This window comes from Chiloscyllium punctatum, chromosome 25 (assembly GCF_047496795.1).
Source record: "Chiloscyllium punctatum isolate Juve2018m chromosome 25, sChiPun1.3, whole genome shotgun sequence".
NCBI lineage: Eukaryota > Metazoa > Chordata > Chondrichthyes > Orectolobiformes > Hemiscylliidae > Chiloscyllium > Chiloscyllium punctatum.
The window spans coordinates 51,498,884-51,524,675 of NC_092763.1; the positions used below are offsets into that span (position 1 = coordinate 51,498,884).

The following is a 25,792-nucleotide window of genomic DNA, read 5'->3' on the forward strand; positions in this document are numbered from 1 at the left end:
AAACTCCGACCAGAAGAGTCACTTTGGGCTGAAGACCAAACCTGTCATGGTGGAATGCAGATCACTGTACCCACTTAATCTAAACCAAAAAAATGAATAGGGTGTTGTAATGATTTGCACTAAGTTTTTTAGATTAGACTAGATTCCCTACATGTGGAAACAGGCCCTTCGGCCCAACCATCCAAACCAACCCTCCAAAGAGTAACCCACCCAGACCCACTTCTCTCTGACTAATGCACCTAACATTATAAGCAATTTAGTATGGCTAATTCACCTGACCTGCACATCTTTGGACTGTGGGAGGAAATCGAAGCACCCAAAGGAACCCAAGGGCAGACATGGGGAGAATGTGCAAACTCCACACAGTCGCCTGAGGCAGGAATCGAACCCAAGTTCCTGGCACTGTGAGGCAACAGTGCTAACCACTGAGCCACCATGCCACCCTTCTACACAGAAGCAACCTTCTGCACATTCAAAGCAGATATCAACATCATCAAACAGACCAAGGATGCTGCATTCATTCCGAGGTACAAACGATGATTAGATTACTGAACTGGAGTTATCTACTCATTCTCGCACTGTCTAGTAGAATCTGGGAGATCACACAAAGGAATTGAATTCTCAATCTCCTCCAGCAGTATGAAGAATATATTCTGGTAGTTTTGTAAACTTCTCCCTTAAAAATGATTGAAATCAGATACTTGATGGAAGACCTTATACAATGTGTAGAATCAGAGACTTGGGAAAGAGATGTAGGACAGCAGGTTAGGTCTGACTGTGTGGTACGCTAATGAGACATAGTATACATTATCACAGAAAGTAATGTCACATGATCTCTCTTGCAGCCTTGCGGCAGGATAAAGCTACTTTAACATGTTTCTCAAATAGAGTTTTAATAAATGTTTTCCTTCTTTCGACAGATTCTGTAAATATTCTTTCAGAGCAGAATGAGACTAAGAGCATTATAAATATCACTCATTTTGGTTTAGTGATGTAATCAATTTTAATTCATCTCACATGCTTCCAAAAATTAATCAGAGCTCCATATGTGCCTCCTTTAGAAATGATTATTAAAATTTGCCTATTTCCATGGTTACTATCATTAGCAATCAAACTGCACCTGGGACTCTTCTTGTTGAAACTGTGCCAAGTTAATCTGATAATGTCAACCGACAGAACCTGGCCATCAGTATCACTGCTACCAGTCAATCTCAAACTCAGCACCAACTAACAAGCTACATAATTCATTAAGAATCGCAAACACTCAGAAGTCCAATAGCTCAGAGATGTGATTTAAAAAAAACCTCTTCACAAACTTTAAGAAAAAACTTTATGTTCTTTCATTGAATGAAGGTATTGCTGGTTTTATATCCCATCCCATTTTGCCCTGCAGTCCAAGATGGGGAGGTAAATCTAGTTTGTTATTAGGAAAGGAGTTCCAGGATTTTGATCCTGCAACAGTGAATAAATGGCAATATAGTTCCAACTGAGTTGGAAGGATTCTTGGAGATGGTACCATGCATCTGCTGTCCTTCTCCTTCTAGGAGGCTGAAGTTACTAATATGGATGGTACTGTCAAAGTAAATTGCTTTAGTACATCAACAGGTGATACACATTACCATGGTAGTGCACTGGAGGCAAAGAAGATACTAATCAAGCAGACGGTTTCTGCTGGATGGTGTCATGCTTTTTGAATTTTGTTGGAGCTGTACTCATCCATGCAAATGGAGAGTATTCTATCAGATTCGTAAGTTATACCTTGTAGATCATGGACAAACTTTAGGGAGTTTGGAAGTGCAGAATTCCTAGCTTTTGACTTTTTGCTGCAATTACAGTACTGATCACTGGTGATCCAGTTCAGTTCTGGTCAACGATACTCCCTAAAGTATTGGACAGGTGGTCATTTAGTGATGTACTGCCAATGTATGTCATGGAGCAATGGTTAGATTCTCTATTCTCGGGATGGTAAGTGCCTGCCACTTGTGTGTAATACAAATGTACTTACCACTTATAAAGCATCCCTTTGTATCAAAGTCTGTCTGAGAGTGGTTTATGCTCACTGACGGGTATATTTTACTACCAGAGGATCACAAGATAGATAAAAATAAAAAAGATATTTTCATTTACAGAACCAACTGTATCCTATCTGTAACCAACTGTATCACACACTTCCCTCAATTACTCCAGATAGTTTTTGCCTAAAAATGTCTATTCTACATATGCATTATGTTTTGTGTGGAGGATATTTAAATTGACTTTGTGCATGTTTAAACTGTCACAATTTAGTTTGAAGTAGCGTTTGATCTAACTTTCTACATCTTTATACTTTTGTATCTCTGTAACATTTGCTCACCAGTGTAAGTGGAATCATTTTGAACTTCCCTAGAGAATCTAGAGCTTGAATGCATCCAGTGCACCTTGAGGGCCAGACATACGACTGAAGACACTGTAAAGATTACAGACCAGAATGCAGACCACCTATGGGCATGTCAAACTTTAAAAGAGGACTAATACAGCCGAGGTGACTGCAGGTGTAAATCCAGTGCCTATTTAGAGATAAATACTGACATGTCACACCCTGTAGAGAGTCAGAGAAACTTCAAATGAAAAGATGAAAAGGAAAGAGACAACAAGAGGCTGACTATCCAATTCCCTCTCAGCAGGAAGCCTTCTTCTGCAGACAAGTCCAATCTTTTATCCTTCCAGGATTATGGAAAAAAGGACCTTAAAATTGAGCTTCACCCCTATTCTGTCTTAATGGCTGATGTCCTAGTGAGTGTAAAGGTCACAGCTAGAAGCATAGCCATTAAAGACCTGTATTGCAGGTAAAGGAAGTGAAAAGACACTCTCTCACTCTGAGTGCTTCCAAACAGCCTGGAGAATAAATTTCAATTGACCTTCAAAGCCAAGAGTCTCAAAATTGATTATTCAACTACCTACATAAAAACTTCAGTAATATCCAATGTAATGTATGCAAGTTTTCTACTATCGACACAAACAACTCAGAAATTGATTTATGTACCATACTTTAAAATCTTCATGTTTTCTTTGGGGTCGCTTCTTATTCTTAATCTGTGTGTATATGTGTTGTGTTATTATTTCTTCTTGTATTTAGTAACTAATAAACTCACTTCTCACTCACTCAAGAAGCCTGGTTACATTGGCTGTATTTTTTTGGTCGAAGGGGAAAATATCCAGAAGAGATCATATTGTAAATTAATCTTTTTGTGACCAGCTGAGAGGTGAGTGAATAAAGAAGGGGAGCCAGTTCAACCCTCTTCATCCAGGAATTCAAATATTTACGGTATCCCTCCTGGAACTAGGTCAAATTCAGAAACCTCATCCAGAGTCTGGTCATAACAAATCAGGAGCTCAAGTTCGTGATTTTAATTCACAGACAAAATGAAGGAATTCGGGTAGTTAAACTGTTACTTTGAAATCAACGGTTTCTTTAAAAAAACAAGCACTTTCTAGAGTTATCATTGCTACTGTATAGAAATGTCTGTATTCAATGTCAGTACGTTCCAAACAGAATTAGGGTAAGTTACTTTAGATGAATTAAAAATTCTGTCCCTCAAAAAGTTAAAAGGTTTAGCCAGGTGCTCAGGATAAGTACTTCATATGAAAGCAAGGAAACCCAAAATTTAAAAAAAAGGCTGCCAACAATTTACAGATGGAAAATAAAAAACAATGAAAAGATATATTCACAGTAGAGATAATAAAAATGGATCAGAGAAAATGAGAATTTCAACAAAAAGGGAAAGAGCAAGGAAGAGAGGGAAATGGAAAGAGGAAAAAGCAAAGGATAGAAGAGAAAGCGAATTTTAAGAAAAACAACAGAGAACTGAGTTTGAGTGATGACAGCTCAAACTGAGGGGCAGGAATCTAACTGTGTCCCATGACGATATCACTGAGTCAATCTTCAAGGTGGCCATAATGTGAGGTACCTACTACTTTTTTTCATTCTTGTTTATTTGTGGAATGTAGGCTATTTATTGGCCCATCCCTAGTTGCCCTTGAGAAGTTGGTGAGCTGCCTTCTTGAAACACTGCAGTCCACTGCTGTGGGTTGACCCACAATGCTATTAGGGAGGGAATTCTTTCATTTTGACACAGTAACAATAAAGGAAGGTGATATATATAAACAGTGAATGGCTTGGAGGGGGACTTGAAGGTTGTAGTGTCCCCATCTGCCTGCTATCCTTGTAATTCTAGATGTAAGTGGTCATGGGTTTAGAAGGTGCTGTTTCAGGATCTTTGGTGAACTTATGCAGTGCACCTTGTAGATAATGGTGTCCCACAGGGATCAGTGCTAAGAATTCTGCTCTTTGTGATCTACATAAATGATATGGAGGAAAACATAACTGGTCTAATTTGTAAGTTTGTGGATTATACAAAGATTGGTGGAGTTGGAGGCATGGACAGAAAAATGGTAGATGGTGTTTAATCCAGACAAATGTGAGGTGATGCATTTTGGAAAGTACAGGTGAAAATTATACAGTGAATGGCAGAACCCTTAAGAGTATTGATATGCAGAGGGATCTGGGTGTGCAGATCCACACACCATTGAAGGTGGCAGGGTAAGTAGATGAGGTAGTAAAAAAAGCCTATAGCATGCTTGCCTTCTTTGGAAGGGGCATTGAGTGTAAGGATAGACAAGTTATGCTTCAGCTTTATAGAACTTTAGTTAGGCCACATTTGGAATATTGCATACAGTTCTGGTCACCACACTACCAGAAGGATGTGGAAGCTTTGGAGAAGGTACAGAAAAGGTTTACCAGAATGTTGCCTGTGTATGGGGGGGGTTTTAGCTCTGAAGAGAGGTTAGATAGACTGGATTTATTTTCATTGGATTGCAAAAGATTGACAGCGACACAAGGGTAAACTCTCCTGCTTAATTTAAAACGAGCAATACAGAAAAGATTTATCCTGTGCAGTAATCTGTGAAAATTCGAGAGGCCAAGAACTATTTAAAGTAAACATTAACAACTTTATTTCTTAAAGTATAACAGAGAATACTTAACTAACAACCATTTAAAACTCTGTCCTCTAACTTGTCATTTACCTTCCCCTTCCACAATACTAGTCTGATAAAACTCCCAATTAAGACTTATATAACAAACCTTCTTATCTCAAAACCAGGCAGCTTTCGTTTCTTCTATTTGGATATTCCTGTGTCTTCTTTTCTTCTTCTTAGGGATACTTTTAAGAGAAATATTTTTCAGGCAGTCGTTTTACATGCTGGTAGCTTGGCAATTCTCCTCTCAACTGTTCAATTTCCCCCGGTCTTATACCCCCAAAGCATCAGATTGTAACATTGGCTTTTAAGATCGTCAATATACTAAACTCAACTAGACAGAGTTTGGTATTTTTCAGGATATAATTTAAACTGATTGGCCTAATTCGAATCTGTTTTGTAGTTTCCAGGCAACCAGCTACCCCAATAGAGGGAGCACCTGTTACATTGTATCTTATTGGGAACACTTGGTGCTGTCAAGTAGCTCTACTAGCTTTGAACTCTCTTAAAGGTACAGTACACCCACACCTTCACAACAACCTGAGAGAAGGATAAGATTGTGAATGGCATGGATAGAGTGGCAACTATGAGGCTTTTTCTCGGAGTGAAGGAGTCAATTACATGGGGACATAATTTCAAGGAGTGTGGGGAGTTTAAAAGAGATGCACAAGAGACATTTTCGCACAAAGGGTGGTGAATGCCTGGAATGCGCTGCCAAAAGAGGTGGTGGAAGCAAACTCAATAGTAGCATTCAAGAAATACCTGGACGAATACATGAATAGGAAGGGAATAGAGGGAAACGAATTCTGTAAATGAAGACAGTTTTAGTAAGGAAGAACAAAATGTGGCAGTGTAGGCTTAGAGGGCCAAAGGGACTGTTCCTGTGCTGTACTGTTATTTTTTTCTAGATAGAACATACTGCTGCTACTGAGCGTTGGTGTTAGAGAGAGTGGATGCTTTTAGACATCGTGCCAATCAAGCGAGCTGCTTTGTCCTGGATGGTGTCAAGCTTCTTGAGTAAAGTTGGAGCTGTACCCATACAGGCAAGTGGGGAGTATTCCATCACATCCTGACTAGTACCTTGTAGATGTTGGACAGGCTTTGGGGAGTCAGGAGGTGAGTTACTGATTCCCCAAATCCTGTCAATTAAGTTCTAAAATTGGTCGTAGAAACATTCTTTCTTGGTTTTGAGTGAGTTGCACAGTATTTAAAGTGGCCAGACTCTGGATCCTCAAGAAACTGCCTGACCAGATATTTGTGGAATTTGAAAGGGTTAGCAGCTTGCTTTTGACCAGTGCATATCTCACTTAAGACAGAAGCCACTAATAAAAACCTCCGTCAAAGTAATTGTCCATAAGTTCCAAAATGCCATAAGTTCCAACACTTCCTAATAAGAAGTCACCTAGAGGAACAGAAAGTGACCAATTCCAGGCAGACGCCAGGTCCTTTATTATCAGCTGATCTACAAAGCCATGTTCTCAAAGAATGATCCCATTATCACCTGAATGCAATTGGAAAGGGTAGAGCTGGGGAGAATTATAGGAAACTAAGCACCATAGGATAGTGGGAAATGTTAAGAATACTCCTTAAAACAAAAATGATGGTGCTGAGTGGAAAACTGAGGCTAAGAAGACTGGTATGTTGTAAGGCAGGGCATGTACACAGCCCAACTGCCGCAGACTATAGGAAAGACCAATGGAATTATTGGGGCACATGCATACCATGCAGTGTGGGAGTCAGGCTGACAGCATCACAGACTAGGATATAGCCCTGAGTGCAGCTGAAAATTCCCTGTAAAGGAACTCCCGAGAGTGTGGAAGAGGCTAAGCAAATCCCTGAGCGTTACTGTAATTTTTTTATCATAAGGAAGGGTGGCCACATTTTCTCAGCACGAGGTAAGAAGCTTGTAGTCATACTGAGGCCAATCAAACTCTACTTACTGGCTTCACACTTCTGAAGAAGTTGAGCTGAGAAGATCTGGCCAGAAATGTGGTGCAGCATTGAGCAGGGGAAAGATAGAAACAAAACAGAAATTCATGACAAAAACTTGTATTCTTATCTGACCTGGTCACATGCACCAAACAATTCTAAACTAATTCGAAATTAAACTTTGTAGTTTTGCCTTTTTGATGGCTACTTGGCAATATTTGGACGTATGAATGTTAACTGCACGCTGAGAATTCTTTCTATATCATCCTAAACTATTTGAACATTACTCAAAGAGCTTTTCCTGTATGCAATATTTTATATTTATCTGTATGAAATTATATCTGATACTGCATTGCATCTAACACTTTAAGTGTATTCAACATATCGCCCAATCTGTGGATCAACCCTCAGATTACTGTGCAATACCATTATGTAGCTCATTCACACGAGAGTTCTCAGCAAAAATGTATCCAGATCATAATGTGACAGATCTGATGATAAAGAAAATATATACAAAATGACATATGGCTTGCTACCTCCAGTCACTCACTACTGTGTCAGACCAATAGGTTTTGCTATTAGATCAGCGAAGCCAGATCACTCCTTTTAATGTCAGTCCAAACTCTTGTTATGAAACAGTCATCTGCTGTCAGATTATACTCAAGGGGGTAGTAAACCATTCTGGGCAATATCACATCATCCACCTTCTTTTAGCCTCTTTGTTACTCATTCTACTGACAGTTTATCAGGTGGGCCACATAACTGGCTTTTGTTGCTATACTGCCCAATGCACATTTCAACTGCTGATGTTGGACAAGTATTCCTAATGTCAAATATCAGTATACCAAACCCAATTTCATTTTAGCTTAATCATTTCTAAGACTAGTGTCAAAAGATTACATAATGATAATGTTGCTGGACAAGTAAAGTGAAGACTTGAACAAACACCTTGGTGACAAGAATTCAAATTGCATCGTAGCTGCTGGACAAATTTAATTTCAACTAATTAATAAACCTGGAGTAAAATGCCAGTCTTATTAATTATGATCATGGATCTACCAAATTGTGTTAAAACAAAAGACTCTGGTTCACTAATATCTTTAGGGAAAGAAATCCACCAGTCTTATCCAGCCAAGCCCAAATGTGACTCCAGACCCACAGCAATGTGGCTGACTCATAACTACCCTCTGAAATGCTTTGAAAAGTCATATAGTTGTAGGAAGCTCGTCAACATCTGCTCAAGGACACTTATGGATGGGCGAAATTTGTTTGCTTTTACAGAAACACTCACATCTGAAGAACAATTTTTTTAAAAAAGGAACATTTCAGTACACTCCCGAGCATAAGAAATAAGCAGGAGCTGGTTTTGTGAGCTTGGACTTCAGCGCTTCACATCAGGCCCTGGCTCTGTCCTCACATGGAGGTTTGTCAAAGTGTCCTGATATGAGGCTCGAACATCAAAACCTGTCACCTTTTCTGGCATTAGACTGAAATGAGGCTCCAGCATGAGATCAGGACAAGAGTTGTGACACCAGGATCCAATATATCGGGGCTCTGAACTAAAGCTCTGAGGTCACAGACCTCATGGGCTGTGACACAACAGACTCTGACATTGCTTGACATCGACAACTTTGTGGAGGACTGTTATATTTGGTGAGCTGTGTCATAGTAATAGTGGAATTGTGGGCTCTGGAGAAAATATGACAACTAAGAACACATCTAATAAATCAGTGTTATAATAAAACTGGCAGTCTCAGAAATTGGCAGCTTATTCAGAACACAAACTTACAGTAGATGTGAATAGACAAGTGTAAACTTCAAATTATTTCTGCACTGAGCAAATCACAAAATTCAACCAACTCATCGAGGACATTTTAAATAAGCAACTGACAACCCGCTTAACAAGTGCTCTAATTTCCTCTGGCTGCTGTTGTTATTTATAGCTCAATGCTTTACACACAGGAAGAAATTAAATTTAGACAATAAAAATGCAGCTTCCTTTCATTTTAAGAAATTTGACAGATTCTGCACTAGTTAATGCCCTCCTAACATTCACCTATGAGATGATGACAGCTCTGCCTTTAGGCTTGGAAATGGCAAATGACTTTGAGGAGTGGAAAACCAGAAAACAGTTGAGCAAATGCCTTAAAAATGATGGATATCAAAGAACTCTCAAAATCTGCTCAGCCTATTCCACTGACAGGAACATTAAATAAAGAACTAATCTTGCTTTGGGGTTGTCACAATGTTCAGTATAACATGGTCTCCGTATATTACTACACCACAACTATTTCTATGTATTTAATGTGGTCATTTGAAACATTACAGTTACATTAAATAATGAAATCCTCAATTAAGTTGGCAGTTAGGGAACAATGACCACAGACTTTGACAGTAATCATTTGATTATGTAGGCATGGCAAGATTTCCAAGGGCAGGTTTCCCATCTGTATTTTTCATCATTCATAGGTTTCTGACCTGGAAGTCAGCCTGACTGATAAGCCTGTTATCCAGGTGATCAAGAAAGATTCCAGCATAAACCACAGGACCAGACTGGTCCAAACCCCAAATCTGCAAATGCTTGTGATTCTAGGATACTGGGTGAGTTGAATCATCGAACTTGGAGGTGGAGGAGGTTTAATTCCTATGCCAGGAGATGGATATCTAATCATGGAGTGGAGGGCCAATCCAACCAAGATGTCTTTATAAGGAGAAAGGCCTGATGGATAGGAGTTTGGGTCTGAGGGAAGCAATCCTACTCTTCCTCACCCACAAGCAGAGCCATCCTCTGGGGCAGACTGCCTCTTGTCCCATTACCTCCATTAATAATGGAAGTGGAACAATTGGAGTAGGTTGAGGTCATTTGTAAAATTTAACAAGTTTTAATCTTTCAATCAAACTAGACACAGTCATTTGTAGTGCTAAGGTTCTACCAGAAAATTATGATGCTGCAAAGAACATTTCAAGATAACTTCAAAGAAGCCAGGGCTTTACTTAGATAAACGCCAGGGCTACTTCCACCAGTGACACTTCGATTGCTAAATCCTAGACTTAATACTGTTTAGAGGAACTGATTGTTGAAATAATGTGAACATTGGACATCTATCAGTACCGGTCCAGTTTGGAGTAACAATAATTCTCTTTGTAACAACTATGAATGGAATTTGGGGCAAGCTCAATCTAGTTCTCAGTGATTAGGAGCAGTGGACAATTCATTATGCTTAGTAACAAGATGCACCTGATCTGAGCAAACTTGATGAAAGTGTTGGCTTTCAAAATGGATTATGATCCATCACTTCCATGAATATAAAACTCAAAAAATACTAAACATTACACTCACATCCTTTATTTCTGAATATTATTACTTAAGTAACAAGCTGATTTAAATTAGCATTACCAAACACTTTAACTTATACATTTAAACAATTTTTATCAGATATCTTACCTTTACAGGAAACCATATATTGTTCTTTTAGATGGTGTGGAGAAGATTCAAACCTGTTTCTCTTCAATATATTAAGATGTTTTTCTATGAATTTTTGTTTTGTTTGTAAATCTTCAGGGTCTTCACAGCATTCAAATTCTTCTTTTGTTTCTAAGAACATCAACAGGTACTTTAAAAATAAGTATTTAAAATGATTGCAATCTTTTAAAAATGACATCATGTTTCAAAAATACTCAGCTGAGGCTTTATTAATCTGCTGATGTTTCCAAGGGATTATCTTTACAGCAATAACTTCCATTTAGGCAGCACCTTTTAATAGAGAAAAACATGTCTATTTCTCTTTGTGAAATGCCTTGACAATCATTGCCCCTTTGTAGGGAGTTAGGCTAAGTAACCAAAAGTACCGATGAAGATGAGCTGACCTTGAATTGTCAGGAAAGTGGTCGTGAGACAGCGGTGTTTAGGGAGGGAGCTTGAAAGTCTAAGATTGAAATGGCTGAAGGTTCTGCAATGAAGCAAGATACAGAAGGATAGTGTCGGATGAATTGAAGGCACGGATGGGATACAGCAATGAAGAATGTTCCAGAAGCTGACTGTAGCAAGGCCTAGACAGATAAATGTTGAATAAGATGAAAGATTTCATTTTTGGCACACCATGGATCACAGCAATGGTGTGAATTAATGAAAATGGGGGTGTTAAGTGTATGAGTCTCAGTGCAGAACTGTCGAGTTTTTGATAGTTGGAATCAAGAAGGAAAGAAAGCAAAGGATAAATGGAAACTGGGAATGACAAAGTGTGATGAGGTTTTCAGTAGTAGGCACTGAAGAGATGGATAATGTTGTGGAAGTAAGAGTGAATTGCAGTTCTAATAATGAAATACAAAATATTACTCAACTAAAAGTTAATATTGATTTTGGAGCTCTACCAATTGCTGAATGGATAAAAACATCATTCTGTATAACAGTTAGAAATAACAGGATGCTGCCATATTCAGTTCCTGTTCCGTGGTGAATTAATTGATCTAATTAATGTTTGTACGTAGTCTGGAGAGACTGATAATGTTTTATGATTAAATTCAAACTTCCAGCTAATATCTGAAAAGATAATACAAGAAGATTTCACAATCTTTATTGTAAAAAAATTATGAAAAATAAAATTGACAAAACCTATTTTCTTTTGCAGGCAGTTTACACTTTAAGCTACTGAAAAGACCATTTTCCTTTTTTTATACTGATCACACATCACACTCTCTACAGAATCACATTCCTTATTGCGCAGAGATAACAATTGCTCGCAGTTCTGAACAGATCTGCATTTTCCATTTAGTTCAAGAGCATTTTTGAATGGTTGCCTCCAGGTACCTTCCTTAGTTTAGTTTTTATAGATCTCCTAATTTCATTGCCAGCAATGAAGCCCATCTTAATGATTCTCCCCTTGAATCATTCCAACTTGAATCTTCTGGAATTCTTAGTTGATTACAGGATGTCTCTCTTTAACTAGAGACAGTCTCTCTCCCCATCTGCAGTGATGATTCACAAAGCCATGCAGTCTTTGCTCTGTTGCTCACACAAAACTGCTGTCTACCTGTGATATCCAGTGTGTTCTAGGGAAGCCTGTAATCTGATCTCCTAAATGGTTTGCTCTGTACTTTTTCCCATAGCAACATGAAACACAATAGCCCTGCATTCAGGTTGAAATGCCAAATAGGTATTTGTGACTATGAATGCCTTTCATTTTGGAAGTAAGTGTACAATTTGCAACACAACTGTTTACAAATCAATACTTCCAATACCTTTCTGGGAATTTTGAAGGCACCAACCCTTATATTCTTAACACACAAGCTGCTGCCACCATTTTACGCACATATATCCCTTGTATCTTCTTCCCAACAAAACAACGTAGCCCTTTTATTAATCTATAACAATCGAACCCATTGAGGTTTACTGGTAGGAAAACTTCAGAGCAGGTGACATGACCCTCTATTTTCAAATTTAGGGTGAAATGAAATCGTAAAACACAATGAATTTACAAACCTCATAACTGTAATAATTTGAAGACAATTGTGTTCAGAAATTGGGATAGAAGGGGGAAATAAGTAAACATATCAGAATCACAGAAACACCTTTTTCGTTTGGATCCTCTGGAAAGGTTCAGCAAGGAGCAAGTGAATTCAGAAATTCTGAAAACGCAGTAATATTAGATGACAGTGAATTCTGTGCTCATGGTTTTGAGGATATGTTTCAATATTTTGATGTTTTATGACATGAAAAAAGCTGATCAGTTCCAATTTTTACTCTTAGCACTGAAAAATAATTTATTTTCTTTTTAATTCTTTATCACTCTAAATTGTTTTCATAATATATCAATTTATTGCATCGTGCTTTTATACGCAAGTATAAAAAATTGATGGTTGTGTAGTGGTAATGTCACTGGACTACTGGTCCAGAAACTCTGGGAACCAGGTTGAAGTCCCACCAAAGCTGCAAGTAGAATTCATCATAAATTGTATGGATAATAAAAAGCAAACTGGAACTGAAAGTTAGTCTCAGTTAGACTAAACTGTTCACTGATACAGAAAGTTAGGCATTGTGCATACTACAGAAACTCACCAAGGCTCCTTCAGCACAACCACCCAAACCAATGGTCATCCATCGCATCGAAGGAAGATTGCAACAGATGGAAACCATCTACAAATTTCCCGCTAAACAACACATCAATCTGACTCAGAACTCCGACGTCATTCCTTCAGCCTCATTCGGTCAAAATCCTGGCACTCGTTTCCAACCAGCTCAGTGAGTGTAACCACATGGATTGCAGAGATTCAAGAAGGAATCGCAATACCACCCTTTCAAGGGAATTTGAGATGGGCAATACATGCTACCACATACACTCTGAGAAAGAATTTTCACAAGTCCAACTTTGTTATGCCATGCATGGGTTTCCTCCGGATGCTCCGGTTTCCTCCCACAGTCCAAAGATGTACAGATCAGGTGAATTGGCCATGCTAAATTGCTCATAGTGATAGGTGCATTAGTCAGAGGGAAATGGGACTGGGTGGGTTACTCTCCAGAGGGTCGGTGTGGACTTGTTGGGCTGAAGGGCCTGTTTCCACACTGTAGGGAATCTAATCTAATTTAAAAATCTCTTCATTTCTGAATTTCCAGGGCACTGAGTGTATCTGTTTCAGGAATAAAAATGTCACTTGTTCTGATAGTCATTGATGCAAAACTGTGAATGTTAATTCAACTTCTCATCCCCTCAGGCTCGGTATTTATTATGCATTGGGTTCTTATATTCCATTCTTGATTGAGAAGTATCAATTAAGACACCCTTCAGTACCTTGCTTGAGTGTCCATCTTCAGTGTGGGAATGGAAGACTAAGGGAGTAATAATGCAACCAACAAATCTGAAAGTCCATTCTTATATTATAATGCAACTGTCCTGGGGTTAAAAGCACTAGATGCAGTTAACACGGGGCAGTGTGAACCGGAAGAGGCTCTGGCAATACAACCATTCGTGAATTAACCAAAGTCTTACCAAAACCTAATTTTTAATGGATGATGCCTCAAAAGCATATTCATCACTGGGTGAGTGTTGCAAAAAAAACTGATGGGTGGGATATTAGTGAGAATATCATGATTTGTTTAATCCTTATAGAGATGTACAGCATGGAAACAGACCCTTCGGTCCAACCCATCCATGCCAACCATATATCCCAACCCAATCTAGTCCCACCTGCCAGCACTTGATCCATATCCCTCCAAACCCTTCCTATTCATACACCTATCCAAATGCATCTTAAATATTGCAATTGTACCAGCCTCCACCACTTCCTCTGGCAGCTCATTCCACGCATGTACCACCCTCTGTGTGAAAATGTTACCCCGTAGGTCTCTTTTATATCTTTCCCCTCTCACCCTAAACCTATGCCATCTAGTTCTAGATTCCTTGACCCCCAGGGAAAAGACTTTGCCTATTTACCCTATCCATGCCCCTCATACATTTGTAAACCTCCATAAGGTCACCCCTCAGCCTCCGATGCTCCAGGGAAAACAGCCCCAGCCTGTTCAGCCTCTCTCTATAGCTCAAATCCTCCAACCCTGGTAACATCCTTGTCAATCTTTTCTGAACCCTTTCAAGTTTCACAACATCTTTTCAATAGGAAGGAGACCAGAATTGCATGTAATATTCCAACAGTGGCATAACCAATGACCTGTACAGCCGCAGCATGATGTCCCAACTCCTGTACTCAATACTCTGACCAATAAAGAAAAGCATACCAAACGCCTTCTTCACTATCCTATCTACCTGCGACTCCACTTTCAAGGAGCTATGAACCTGCACTCCAAAGTCTCTTTGTTCAGCAACACTCCCTAGGACCTTACCATTAAGTGTATAGGTCCTGCTAAGATTTGCTTTCCCAAAATGCAGCACCTCGCATTTATCTGAATTAAACTCCATCTGCCACTTCTCAGCCCATTGGCCCATCTGGTCAAGATCCTGTTGTAATCTGAGGTAACCCTCTTTGCTGTCCACTACACCTCCAATTTTGGTGTCATCTGCAAACTTACTAACTGTACCTCTTATGCTCACATCCAAAGCATTTATGTAATCATCGATAGTCACAGGTGAGGTGCCGGAAGACTAGAGGTTGGCTAAGTGGTGCCACTGTTTCAGAAGGGTGGTAAGGACAAGCTAGGGAACTATAGACCAGTGAGCCTGACGTCAGTGGTGGGCAAGTTGTTGGAGGGAATCCTGAGGGACAGGATGTTCATGTATTTGGAAATGCAAGGACTGATTAGGGATAGTTAGCATGGCTTTGTGTGTGGGAAATCATAGCTGAAAAATGTGTTGCTGGAAAAGCACAGCAGATCAGGCAGCATCCAAGGAGCAGGAGGATCGACATTTCGGGCATAAGCCCTTCTCATTCTCCTGCTCCTTGGATGCTGCCTGACCTGCTGCGCTTTTCCAGCAACACATTTCTCAGCTCTGATCTCCAGCATCTGCAGTCCTCACTTTCGCCGTGTGGGAAATCATGTCCCACAAACTAGATTGAGTTTTTTGAGGAAGTAACAAAGAGGATTGATGAGAGCAAAGTGGTTGGCGTGATCTATGTGGACTTCAGAAAAGCATTTGACATGGTTCCCATGGGAGACTGATTAGCAAGGTTAGATCTCATGGAATACAGGGAGAACTAGCCATTTGGATACAGAACTGGCTCAAAGGAGAAGACAGAGAGTGGTGGTGGAGGGTTGTTTTTCAGACTGGAGGACTGTGACCAGTGGAGTGCCACAAGGATCGGTGCTGGGTCCACTACTTTTCTTGCTTCCCACAGAGTATTAGGGTACACCTGATCAGGTCCTGGCGATTTATCCACCTTTACCCATTTCAAGACATCCAGCACTTCCTCCTCTGTAATATGGACATTTTGCAAGATGTCACCATCTATTTCCCTACAGTCTATATCATCCATATCCTTTTCCACTGCAAATACTGATGCAAAATTCTCCTTTAACATCTCCCCCATTTTCTGCAGCTCCACACAAAGGCCGCCTTGCTGATCTTTGAGGGGCCCTACTGTCTCCCTAGTTACCCATTTGTCCTTAATATATTTGTAAAAACCCTTTGGATTCTCCTTAATTTTATTTGCCAAAGCTATCTCATGTCCCCTTTTTGCCCTCCTGATTTCCCTCTTAAGTATACTCCTACTTCCTTTATACTCTTCTCAGGATTCACTCGATCTATCTTGTCTATACCTGACATATGCTTCTTTCTTTTTCTTAACCAAACCCTCAATTTCTTTAGTCATCCAACATTCCTTATACCTTAAGTTTAGTTACTAACAGTGTTATTGAGCCACCTTTGGTGAATGCTCATTGAAATCATCCACGCAGGGTACATTCTACCACTTCAAGGTGGTAAGCAGAAGGTTTCCTTTTTTATATTTGACCTGATGCCATGAGATCTCATAAGGTCTACAGGAAACATTGATGATTCCTGGGGGAACTGTATTCTTGACCTTATACCATCACTGTGCCATCACTTCTGCTGGGTAAGTCAGATTGGGTGATACCGAAAAATGGTCAGGCATAATGTCTGAAAGGTATGATTTATGAGAATGACTATGCTAGGCTGTTGTTTGACTCATCTGTGAGACAGCTCTACCAATTTTGGCATTAGTCCCGAGATGTTAACAAGAAGGGTTTAGCTATGTCATGTGTTTTAGTTGATGCCATTCAGTCCATCTGGTTTAATTCCTTTTTTTGAGGCTTTCTACTGGAAATAACTGAAAGGTCATTTCAGAGGCAGTTAAAAGTCAACTACATTACTGTTTGGTCTAGAGTCACCCAACCATCTCCCAATCTTGCTGGGCAGCTGTGTGTAAAACAAGGCTCTTCTATGTAAAACATTTGGGACAGATGTGATCAAGTTGTGTGTAAATGTACCTTTTTTTAGAAAGACATTAAATAATATTGCTCTTTTATGATAAAAGCTTAATGTCAACTTCATTATTTGAGATACATAAGTTCTTATTAAAAGTTATATTCTTGCCAACCTACCATTTACAAACTCAACGTACAACTGAAAAATAGGTTTCTCTTATAAATGTGCCCGTCAAATCCAGTTACTTTCTGTTAAAAAGACAAGGGGCATGAGAAATAAAGCAATATGTGGAGAAACAATTCTTAGAAAAGCCAAGTGGAGACTTCCTGTAACATCCTGGCCCAGATCATAACCTAATTAAGTAACTCCAAGGACAGGTGACAAGTATTAAAATAAATACAGAAATAAAAATTAAGCTTTCTCACTTGTACAAACAAAGTAAAACCACTTCTCTCATCGATCACCCACTCTGGATAACTTTGGAAACTAGTACTTGACAGCCTCTCAGCCACAGAGATCTTTTACAGCAGGCCCTCATAAAACAAAAAGATCTCTGCTCTAAAATCTTAATTTTATAGACAGCAAACTCAGGAGCAATATTTTAAATTGACCTACCATATCTCAGCTGGCACTCATGTTGTCAAACACGAACACCAAAAAAATAAACAAACCGAGCAGCTGAATTCATTTCTGGATAAATAGAATTGGAAAGCAAGGACGTTACATCAAACTTGTAGAGAAGCTTAGTTAGATTAACATTCTGTGAACTTTGTTGTTGGGATGTGGAGATTATTGGAAAGGTTAGCATTCATGGCCTGTTGTTAATTGAGAGTGTTGCAGTATGCTGTTGCTTTGAGTCACTTTGTCCACGTGATGTAGGTTCACTCATTATGTCATAGAGTCATAGAGATGTACAGCATGGAAACAGACGCTTCAGTCCAACTCATCCATGCCAACGGATATCCCATCCCAATATAGTCCCACCTCCCAGCACCTGGCCCATATCTCTCCAACTTATTCATATATCCATCCAAATGCCTTTTAAATGTTGTAATTGTACTAGCCTCCACCACTTCCTCTAGCAGCCCATTCACACATGCACCATCCACTGCGTGAAAAAGTTGCCTCTTAGGTCTCTTTTATATTTTTCCCCTCTCACCCTAAAACTATGCCCTCTAGTTTTGGTCTCCCGCACCCCAGGGAAAAGACCTTGTTGATTTACACTATCCTTACCACTCATGATTTTATAAACCTCTATAAGGTCACCCCTCAGCCTCCGACGCTCCAAGGAAAACAGCCCTGACCTAGTCAACCTCTCGCTATAGCTCAAATCCTCCAACTCTGGCAACATCCTTGTAAATCCTTTCAAGTTTCATAACATCTTTCCAACAGGAAGGAGACCAGAATTGCACGCAATATTCCAAAAGTGGCCTAACCAATGTCTGGCTGCCACAACATGACCTCCAACTCCTGTACTCAATTGTCTGACCAACAAAGGAAAGCATACAAAACACCTTCTTCACTATCCTATCTACCTGCAACTTTACTTTCAAAGAGCTATGAACCTGCACTCCAAGGTCTCTTTGTTCAGCAACACTCCCTAGGACCTTACCATTAAGTGTATAAATCCTGCCATGATTTGCTTTCCCAGAATGCAGAACCTCACATTTATCTCAATTAAACTCCATCTGCCAACCCTCAGCCCATTGGCTCATCTGATCAAGATCCTGTTATAATGTGAGATAACCTTTTTCACTGTCCACTACACCTCCAATTTTGGTGTCATCTGCAAACTTACTAATTATACCTCTTATGCTCACATCCAAATCATTTATATAAATGATGAAAAGTAGTGGACCCATCCTTGTGGGTTCTTGTGGCACTCCAATGGTCATAGCCCTCCAGTCTTAAAAACAACCCTTCACCACCACCCTCTGTCTTCTACTACCTCTGTATCCAAATGGCTAGTTCTCCCTGTATTCCCTGAGATCTAACCTTGCTAACCAGTCTCCCATGGAGAATCTTGTCAAACACCTTACTGAAGTCTACATAGATCACGTCTACTACTCTTCCCTCATCAATCCTCTTTGTTACTTCTTCAAAAAACTCAATCAAGTTTGTGAGACATGATTTCTCATGCACAAAGCCATGTTGACTATCCCTAATCAGTCCTTGCCTTTCCAAATACATGTACATCCTGTCCCTCAGGATTCCCTCCAACCACTTGCCTACTACCAACATCAGGCTCACCGGTCTATAATTTCCTGGCTTGTTCTTACCACCTTTCCTAAACAGTGGCACCACATTAGCCAACCTCCAGTCTTCCGCACCTCACCTGTGACGAGAGATGATACAAATATCTCAGCAAGAGGCCCAGCAATCACTTCCCTAGCTTCCCACAGAGTTCCAGGGTACACCTGATCAGGTCCTGGGGATTTATCCACTTTTATGCATTTCAAGACATCCAGTACGTCCTACTCTGTAATATGGACATTTTTCAAGATGTCACCATCTATTTTCCTACATTCTATATCTTCCATGTCCTTCTCCACAGTAAACACTGATGAAAAATACTCATTTATTATCTCTCCCATCTCCTGCAGCTCTACACAAAGGCTGCCTTGTTGATCTTTGAGGGGCCATATTCTCTCCCTAGTTGCCCTTTTGTCCTTCACGTATTTGTAAAAACCTTTTGGATTCTCTTTAACTCTATTTGCCAAATCTATCTCATGTCCTTTTTTTGCCCTTTTGATTTCCCTCTTAATTATACTCCTACTGCCTTTATACTCTTCTAAGGAGTCACTCGATCTGTCCTGTTTGTATCTGACATATGCTTCCTTCTATGTCTTAACCAAACCCTCAATTTTTTGAGTCATCCAGCATTCCCTATACCTACTAACCTTTCCTTTCACCCTCACAGGAATATATTGCCTCTGGACTCTCATTATCTCATTTCTGAAGGCTTCCCATTTTCAAATAAATTTATTATTTTTCCCTCAACTGAACTATCAAGACAGAGATGGGAAGGATGTGCCAGGACTTTGAGCCAACGACACTGAAAGAGCAACAATATAATTACAAGTCAGCACAGTGTGCAACTTCAGGAGGTTCAGATAAGTATTAATGTCCCATGTATCTGCTACACTTGTCTGTCCAGGTGAAAGAGGTCACATGGTATCAAAGATGTCTTGCAGAGTTGCTGCAGTCCATCTTGTCAATAAATAGCATAAGGATTTGGAGAAGGAGGAGGCAATTCAGCCCCTTGGGCCTGTTCTGCCGTTTAGTATGATCATAGCTGATCCCATTGCAATCTCAACTCCAATTTTCTGCTCATTCTGCATAACCCTTCAACCTATTACTAACTAAAAATCTGTCTATCTGCACTTCGAAATTACTCAATATGCCCTCCAGGGTAGTGAGCTCCATAGATTCACGACGCTTTGAGTAGTAATTTCTCTTCATCTCAGTTTTAAATTTGCTACCTTTATCCCAAAACTATGACTTCTCATTCTACATTGCCTCTCAAGAAGAAACATCTTCTTTACATTTATTTTGCCAATCCCCCTTTAGCACCTTATATATTTCAATTAGATGTTCTCTCATTCTTCTAAGCACTTATCAGCTTAAACTGCTTAATTTATTTCATGAAACAAACCTTTTATCTCTGGAATAAACCAAGTGAACTTCTTCTGAACTGCCTCCAATATATTACATCACTTCTCATGTCAAGGGATTCTAATTGTACCTAATACTCCATGTGCAGTCTCAGTAATGCCTCATACAGTTGCAGCAACACTTTCCTATGTTTGTGCTCTATTCCTTTAGCAATAAATGTCAATACTCTATTTGCCTTCCTATTACTTGCTGTACTGGCATTCTGGTTTTCTGTGATTTGTGCACAAGGACACCCAGATCTGCATCTGAAGTTTATCACCACTTAGATAATAAGTGGCCTTTCTATTCTTCTAACCAAAATGGATAAGTTCATACTTATCCATGTTAAACTACATTGGTAAACTTCTTTATTGCAACTTACTTTTCAACTACTTTTGTGTCATCTGCAAATTTGGCTTTAGTGTCTTCTATTCCTACATTTGTCATTAACATAAATTGTAAATAATTGGGACATGAGGACCGAACCCTGTAGCACCCCAACAGTTACATCTTGCCAACCATAAATGACTCATGTATCCGAACTGTCTGCTCTCTGTTGCTTAGCCAATCTTCTGTCAAAGCTAACTGATTACTCTAAACCTGTGCAATCATATTTTGTGTATTAATCTCTTGAATGGCACATTATCAAATGTTTTCTTGAAGTCCATTAACACTACACCTACAGAATCCTTGTTATCCACTTTGCTTGCTACATAAAACACAGGATATAACAGAACAGTACAGGAACAGGCTCTTCAGACCATTATGTCCATGCTGACCATATGTCATTCAAACTGATCCCATCTATTATCTACCTGTTCAAATGCCTCTTCGACTTTGCTAACAAATCTGCTTCTGTGTCTTCCCCTGGCATCACTTCACAGGCACCTACCACTGCGGAAAAAAATTGCCTTGCATATCTCCTGTAAACTTTTCCCTTTTCAAGTTAAAGCGAAGCCCCCTAGTAGTTGACATTTCCACCACGGAGAAGAGATTCTGACTATCCATCTTATACTTCTGTCAGGTTGCCCCTTAGCCTCTGACACTCTCACAAAAACAATCCAACTTTGTTCAAGTTTTCCTTATAGCTAATGTGCTCCAATCCAGAAAACATCCTGTTTTGTATACAATGCTCCAAATGTGAAGTAACTAAAGTCTTATGCAGCTACAATATGACTTGTCAACTTTTATACTCAATGTCCTGACCAATGAAGACAAGCATGCTATATACCATTGTTACTACTTTATCCATTTGTGTTGCTCCTTAGGGTCCTCCCATTTATTGCATACTTTCCTCTTGCATTTGACCTCCCTTGCATCACCTCACACATGTCCAGAATAAACTCTATCTGCATTTCTCCGCCAAATTTCTACCTGATCTATATCCTGCTGTATCCTTTGATAACCTTTCTCAATGACCACAACTCCACCAAATTTTGTTTTATCTGCAAACTTACATCTTCATAGAACTCTGGCAAACTGTTCAAACACAATTTAGCCTTCATAAAACGTTGACTCTGAAGAATTGTGTTTTGATTTTCTAAATATCCTGTTATTAATTCCTTAACAATAGATTCGAATGAATTTCCCAGTGCCAGGTTATAACTAACTAATCTATACTTTCATACTTTCTGCCTCCTTTCCTTTTTTGAATAAAAGTGTTATATTAGCATTTTCTAATCCACTAGAATCTTCTCACATCTAAGGAATTTTAGAATATTATAATTAACAACTGGACATCTTCAATTCTCCAGAATAATCCTCCAACATTCATTTCAGCTATTCTCTTCCCTTTTATATACTTTTAGAAGCTTTCTCTACTGGTTTATATTTTGTGCTAGTTTTCCTTTGTACTTCCATATAATAGAACAGAATTCCTACATTGCAGGTGGAGGTAATTCAGCCCATGAAGTTCACCCCAACCCTCCAAACAGCATCTCATCCAGACCCAGCCCACACCCTATCTCATTAACTCCACATTTCTCATGGCTAACCCACCAAACCTGCATATCCCTGGACTTTATGGGGCAATTTAGCATGGCCAATCCACTTTGCCTGCACATCTTTGGACCATGGGAGGAAATTGGAGCACCAGCAAAAATCCCATGCAGACATGGGGAGAATAAGCAAACTTCACACCCAAGGCTGGAATCGAACATAGGTGCCTGATGCTATAAGGCAGCAGTGCTAACCACTGAGCCACTGTGCTATCTATTTATCTTTGCTCTTTTTATTACTTTTTTAAAAACTCTTTGTTGATCTTTAAAAAGTCTCCCAACCTTTTAGCCTACCACTGGCCTTTGCAATATCATATGCCTTAGTTTTTGTCTTTATTGTTACTTTTAACTTCCTTGCTGAGCCATGGATGATTTCCACCCACTTTATAACTTTCTGTCTTCCCTGGAATATATTTTAGTTGGGAGTATTTGAATATCTCCTTAAACATCTGCCACTGCTCATCAACAATGCTACCTTTTAGGCAAAAGTGAGGTCTGCAAATGCTGGAGATTACAGTCAAGATTAGAGTGGTGCTGGAAGAATACAGCAGGCCAGGCAGCATCTGAAGAGCAGGAAAATTGACGTTTCGGGCAGGAGCTCTTCATCAGGAATGGGCTATACTACCTTTTAGTCTTCCTGACAAGTCCACTAGGGCCACATCTGTCCTCATACCAATGTAATTACCTTGTTTAATTCTAGAATGCCAGTATGGGGCTCTAGTTTCTCATCCGCAAACTGAATTTTGAATTTGAGCATGCCAAGATCACTCTTCCTTAGAAAATCCTTTACAATGAGATCATTAAGTAATCTCACCTCATTTTGCACAATACTAAATGCAGAATAGCCTGCTCCCTGTTTAGTTTCCCAACATGTTGCTCCAAGAAACAATCTCTAATACATTCAATGAACCCTCCTTCAAAGCTACCCTTACCAATTTGATTAAACCAATCAATATACATATGAAAATCACCCATGATTATTGTTGTATCTTGCTTACATGCTCCAGTATTTCCTGACTTACAATGTGTCCCACTGGAGAACTACCGTTTGGAGACTAAAAGGTTATTCTTACCAGGTACTTATTTCCCTTGCTATTTCTTATTTCTACCCAGACTAATTTTACATCTTGATCTCCAGTGCAAATATCATTTCTCACTATAGCACAGACCTCTTCCTTTATTATCAAAGCTAAACCACCTCTTCGTCCTTCCTGGATATCTTTACAAAAGACTAGGTACCTTTGGGTATTCAATTCCCAAACTTTGCCTCTCTGCAATCGCGTCTAAGTAATCGCCACCAAATCATATCCATTTGCCTCTATTTGCATTATTAGATAGTATACACTGCTACTGCTCTGTACCAGTTATGGAGGGAATGAGTGTTAAAGGAATTGTCTGGGGTTTCATTCAAGCAACTGCTTTGTCTTGGGTGATGTTATGCTTCTTGTTCTTGGAGCTGCACCTTTCCAGGTAAGTGAAGGATCCTCCATTACATTCCTGACTTATGTCTTTTATATGGTGAACAGGACCTTATGATGATGGAAGGTAATTGACAAAGCAGTGGCAGATGAGTCGACCTAGTATACACCACTGAGGAATCCTGGCAGTGATATCATTGGGCTGTGAATATAAGTTTCCATAACAAACAACCATCTCTCTTTGTGCTATTTATGATTCTAACCAATGCAGGTGTTCAAAAAATGCAGGAGTACTCTTAAAGGACACATTTGTTATTTGTCAAAAAAGACAGCCATGGACGAGAGGTAAGAGTCAATATTGAACTCATCAAAAAGGCAAATGGGAAAAGATGCAAAGAACAGCCTGGGGTGACAAAGCAGGTTGTGAGATCTATAAAAATGATAATATGTAAAGAAACATACAACCGAAACAAATCTTTACAATTATATGTGGCAAAAGAATGCATTCAGAAGCAACATGGTCCCCTTGAAAACTAATCATTGCGTTGTCAATGAAAATAAAGAAATGGTGGTCAGGGTGAGCAATTTCTGTAGATCAATATTAATAACAGGTATGTGATACACAGCCAAAGCCAATTATTACTGAATTAGGGACAGTGTCTCAACTGAATTAGCATATACAAGATAACAATAGTAGAGAAATTAATGGCGAGTGTGAGTACAGAGTCACTAGAAATTGATAAAACAGGAACACAGGATTTCCATCCCAGATTTTTAAAAGAAGAAGGTGAGAACATTGTAGATGCTCTTATTATGGTCCTCCAAAATTCTCTCATGCCTTTAGATTGAAAAATTGTTTCTACACTTCTACTATTTATGAAAGGTGACAGGAGAAAACCAAGAAATTATAGACGAGTTGCCTAATATCTACAGTCAGAAAATTGTCAAAATCTACAATTAAGAATAGGGTGACTGAACAATTGAAACCTTCCAGCTGATCAGAATAAGTCAGAAAGGGGAAAATATTAATTTTAATATTTTCACAATAAATTAAAATTCAGAATAAAATTAAAATTGTTCAAAAGTTCCAATTAGCTGTGCTTTTTCATCTTCTGAACCCATACTGAACAACATAAAATTCCCTCACTGTCTCTAAGTTTAACTGGAGGAGATGAATAAAAAGGGGAGAAAAGGCATAGAAAGTACTTAAAATATTTAATACATTCTTATTTGGTTAGAATTTTAATTTCATTGTATCAATAATATCTTTCAAAATCTGTAAAGGGAAGGCCATTGCTGGTGAATCTGACTGAAGATTTTGAAGAGGTGACTAAAGCAATAGGCAAGGGAAATGTATTTGGATGTTATTTATATGGGCTTCCACAAACAGGTGATATAATCTCTCATAAAAGACAATGCTGTAAAGGTAAAACTCATGGAACTGAAGACAAAATCATTGATCTGAATAGGGAAGTGGATAAGAAATAGGAGATAAGGAGCAGAGATAACAGGCAAGTTCTTTAAATGGCAGGATGCGGTTAGCAGGATCCATCGTATGGCCTCAACTGTTCACCATATTTATTAGCAAGGTAGATGATGGGATAAAAAGACACATTTCCTAATGAAACAAGGATAGACACATGGTAAATAATGTAGATGAAAGCATAATATTACAAACAGTTATTGATAGCTTAAGTGAGTAGACAAAATTGTGATAAATAGATTTTAGTGTAGGGCAATTTAAGGGCATCCACTTGGGAAGTAAAACAGATAGCAGAGGGGAATGGGAAAGCCAGAAACAATGAAGGTCCAAAAAGAGTCATAATGTAGTATAAAGATCATAAAAGTGCCATTAACAGATTAAAAAAGAACTAAAAAATAATCTAAAGATATGCTAGCCTTTATAGGACAGAATGCAAGGGAAGATTTGAATTGTATACAGCCCTGC

General features: G+C 39.1%; 1 protein-coding gene across 1 annotated transcript in view; it reads right to left on the minus strand.

The window, feature by feature from the left end:
- Positions 1–25,792, minus strand: part of LOC140495946 (uncharacterized protein C8orf48-like) — a 91,771-nt gene that overhangs the window by 52,886 nt on the left and 13,093 nt on the right. The window contains exon 3 of the mRNA XM_072595270.1: positions 10,391–10,540. Within this exon, the coding sequence (XP_072451371.1) occupies positions 10,391–10,540 (150 nt within the window). The remainder of the gene's footprint in view (positions 1–10,390; positions 10,541–25,792) is intronic.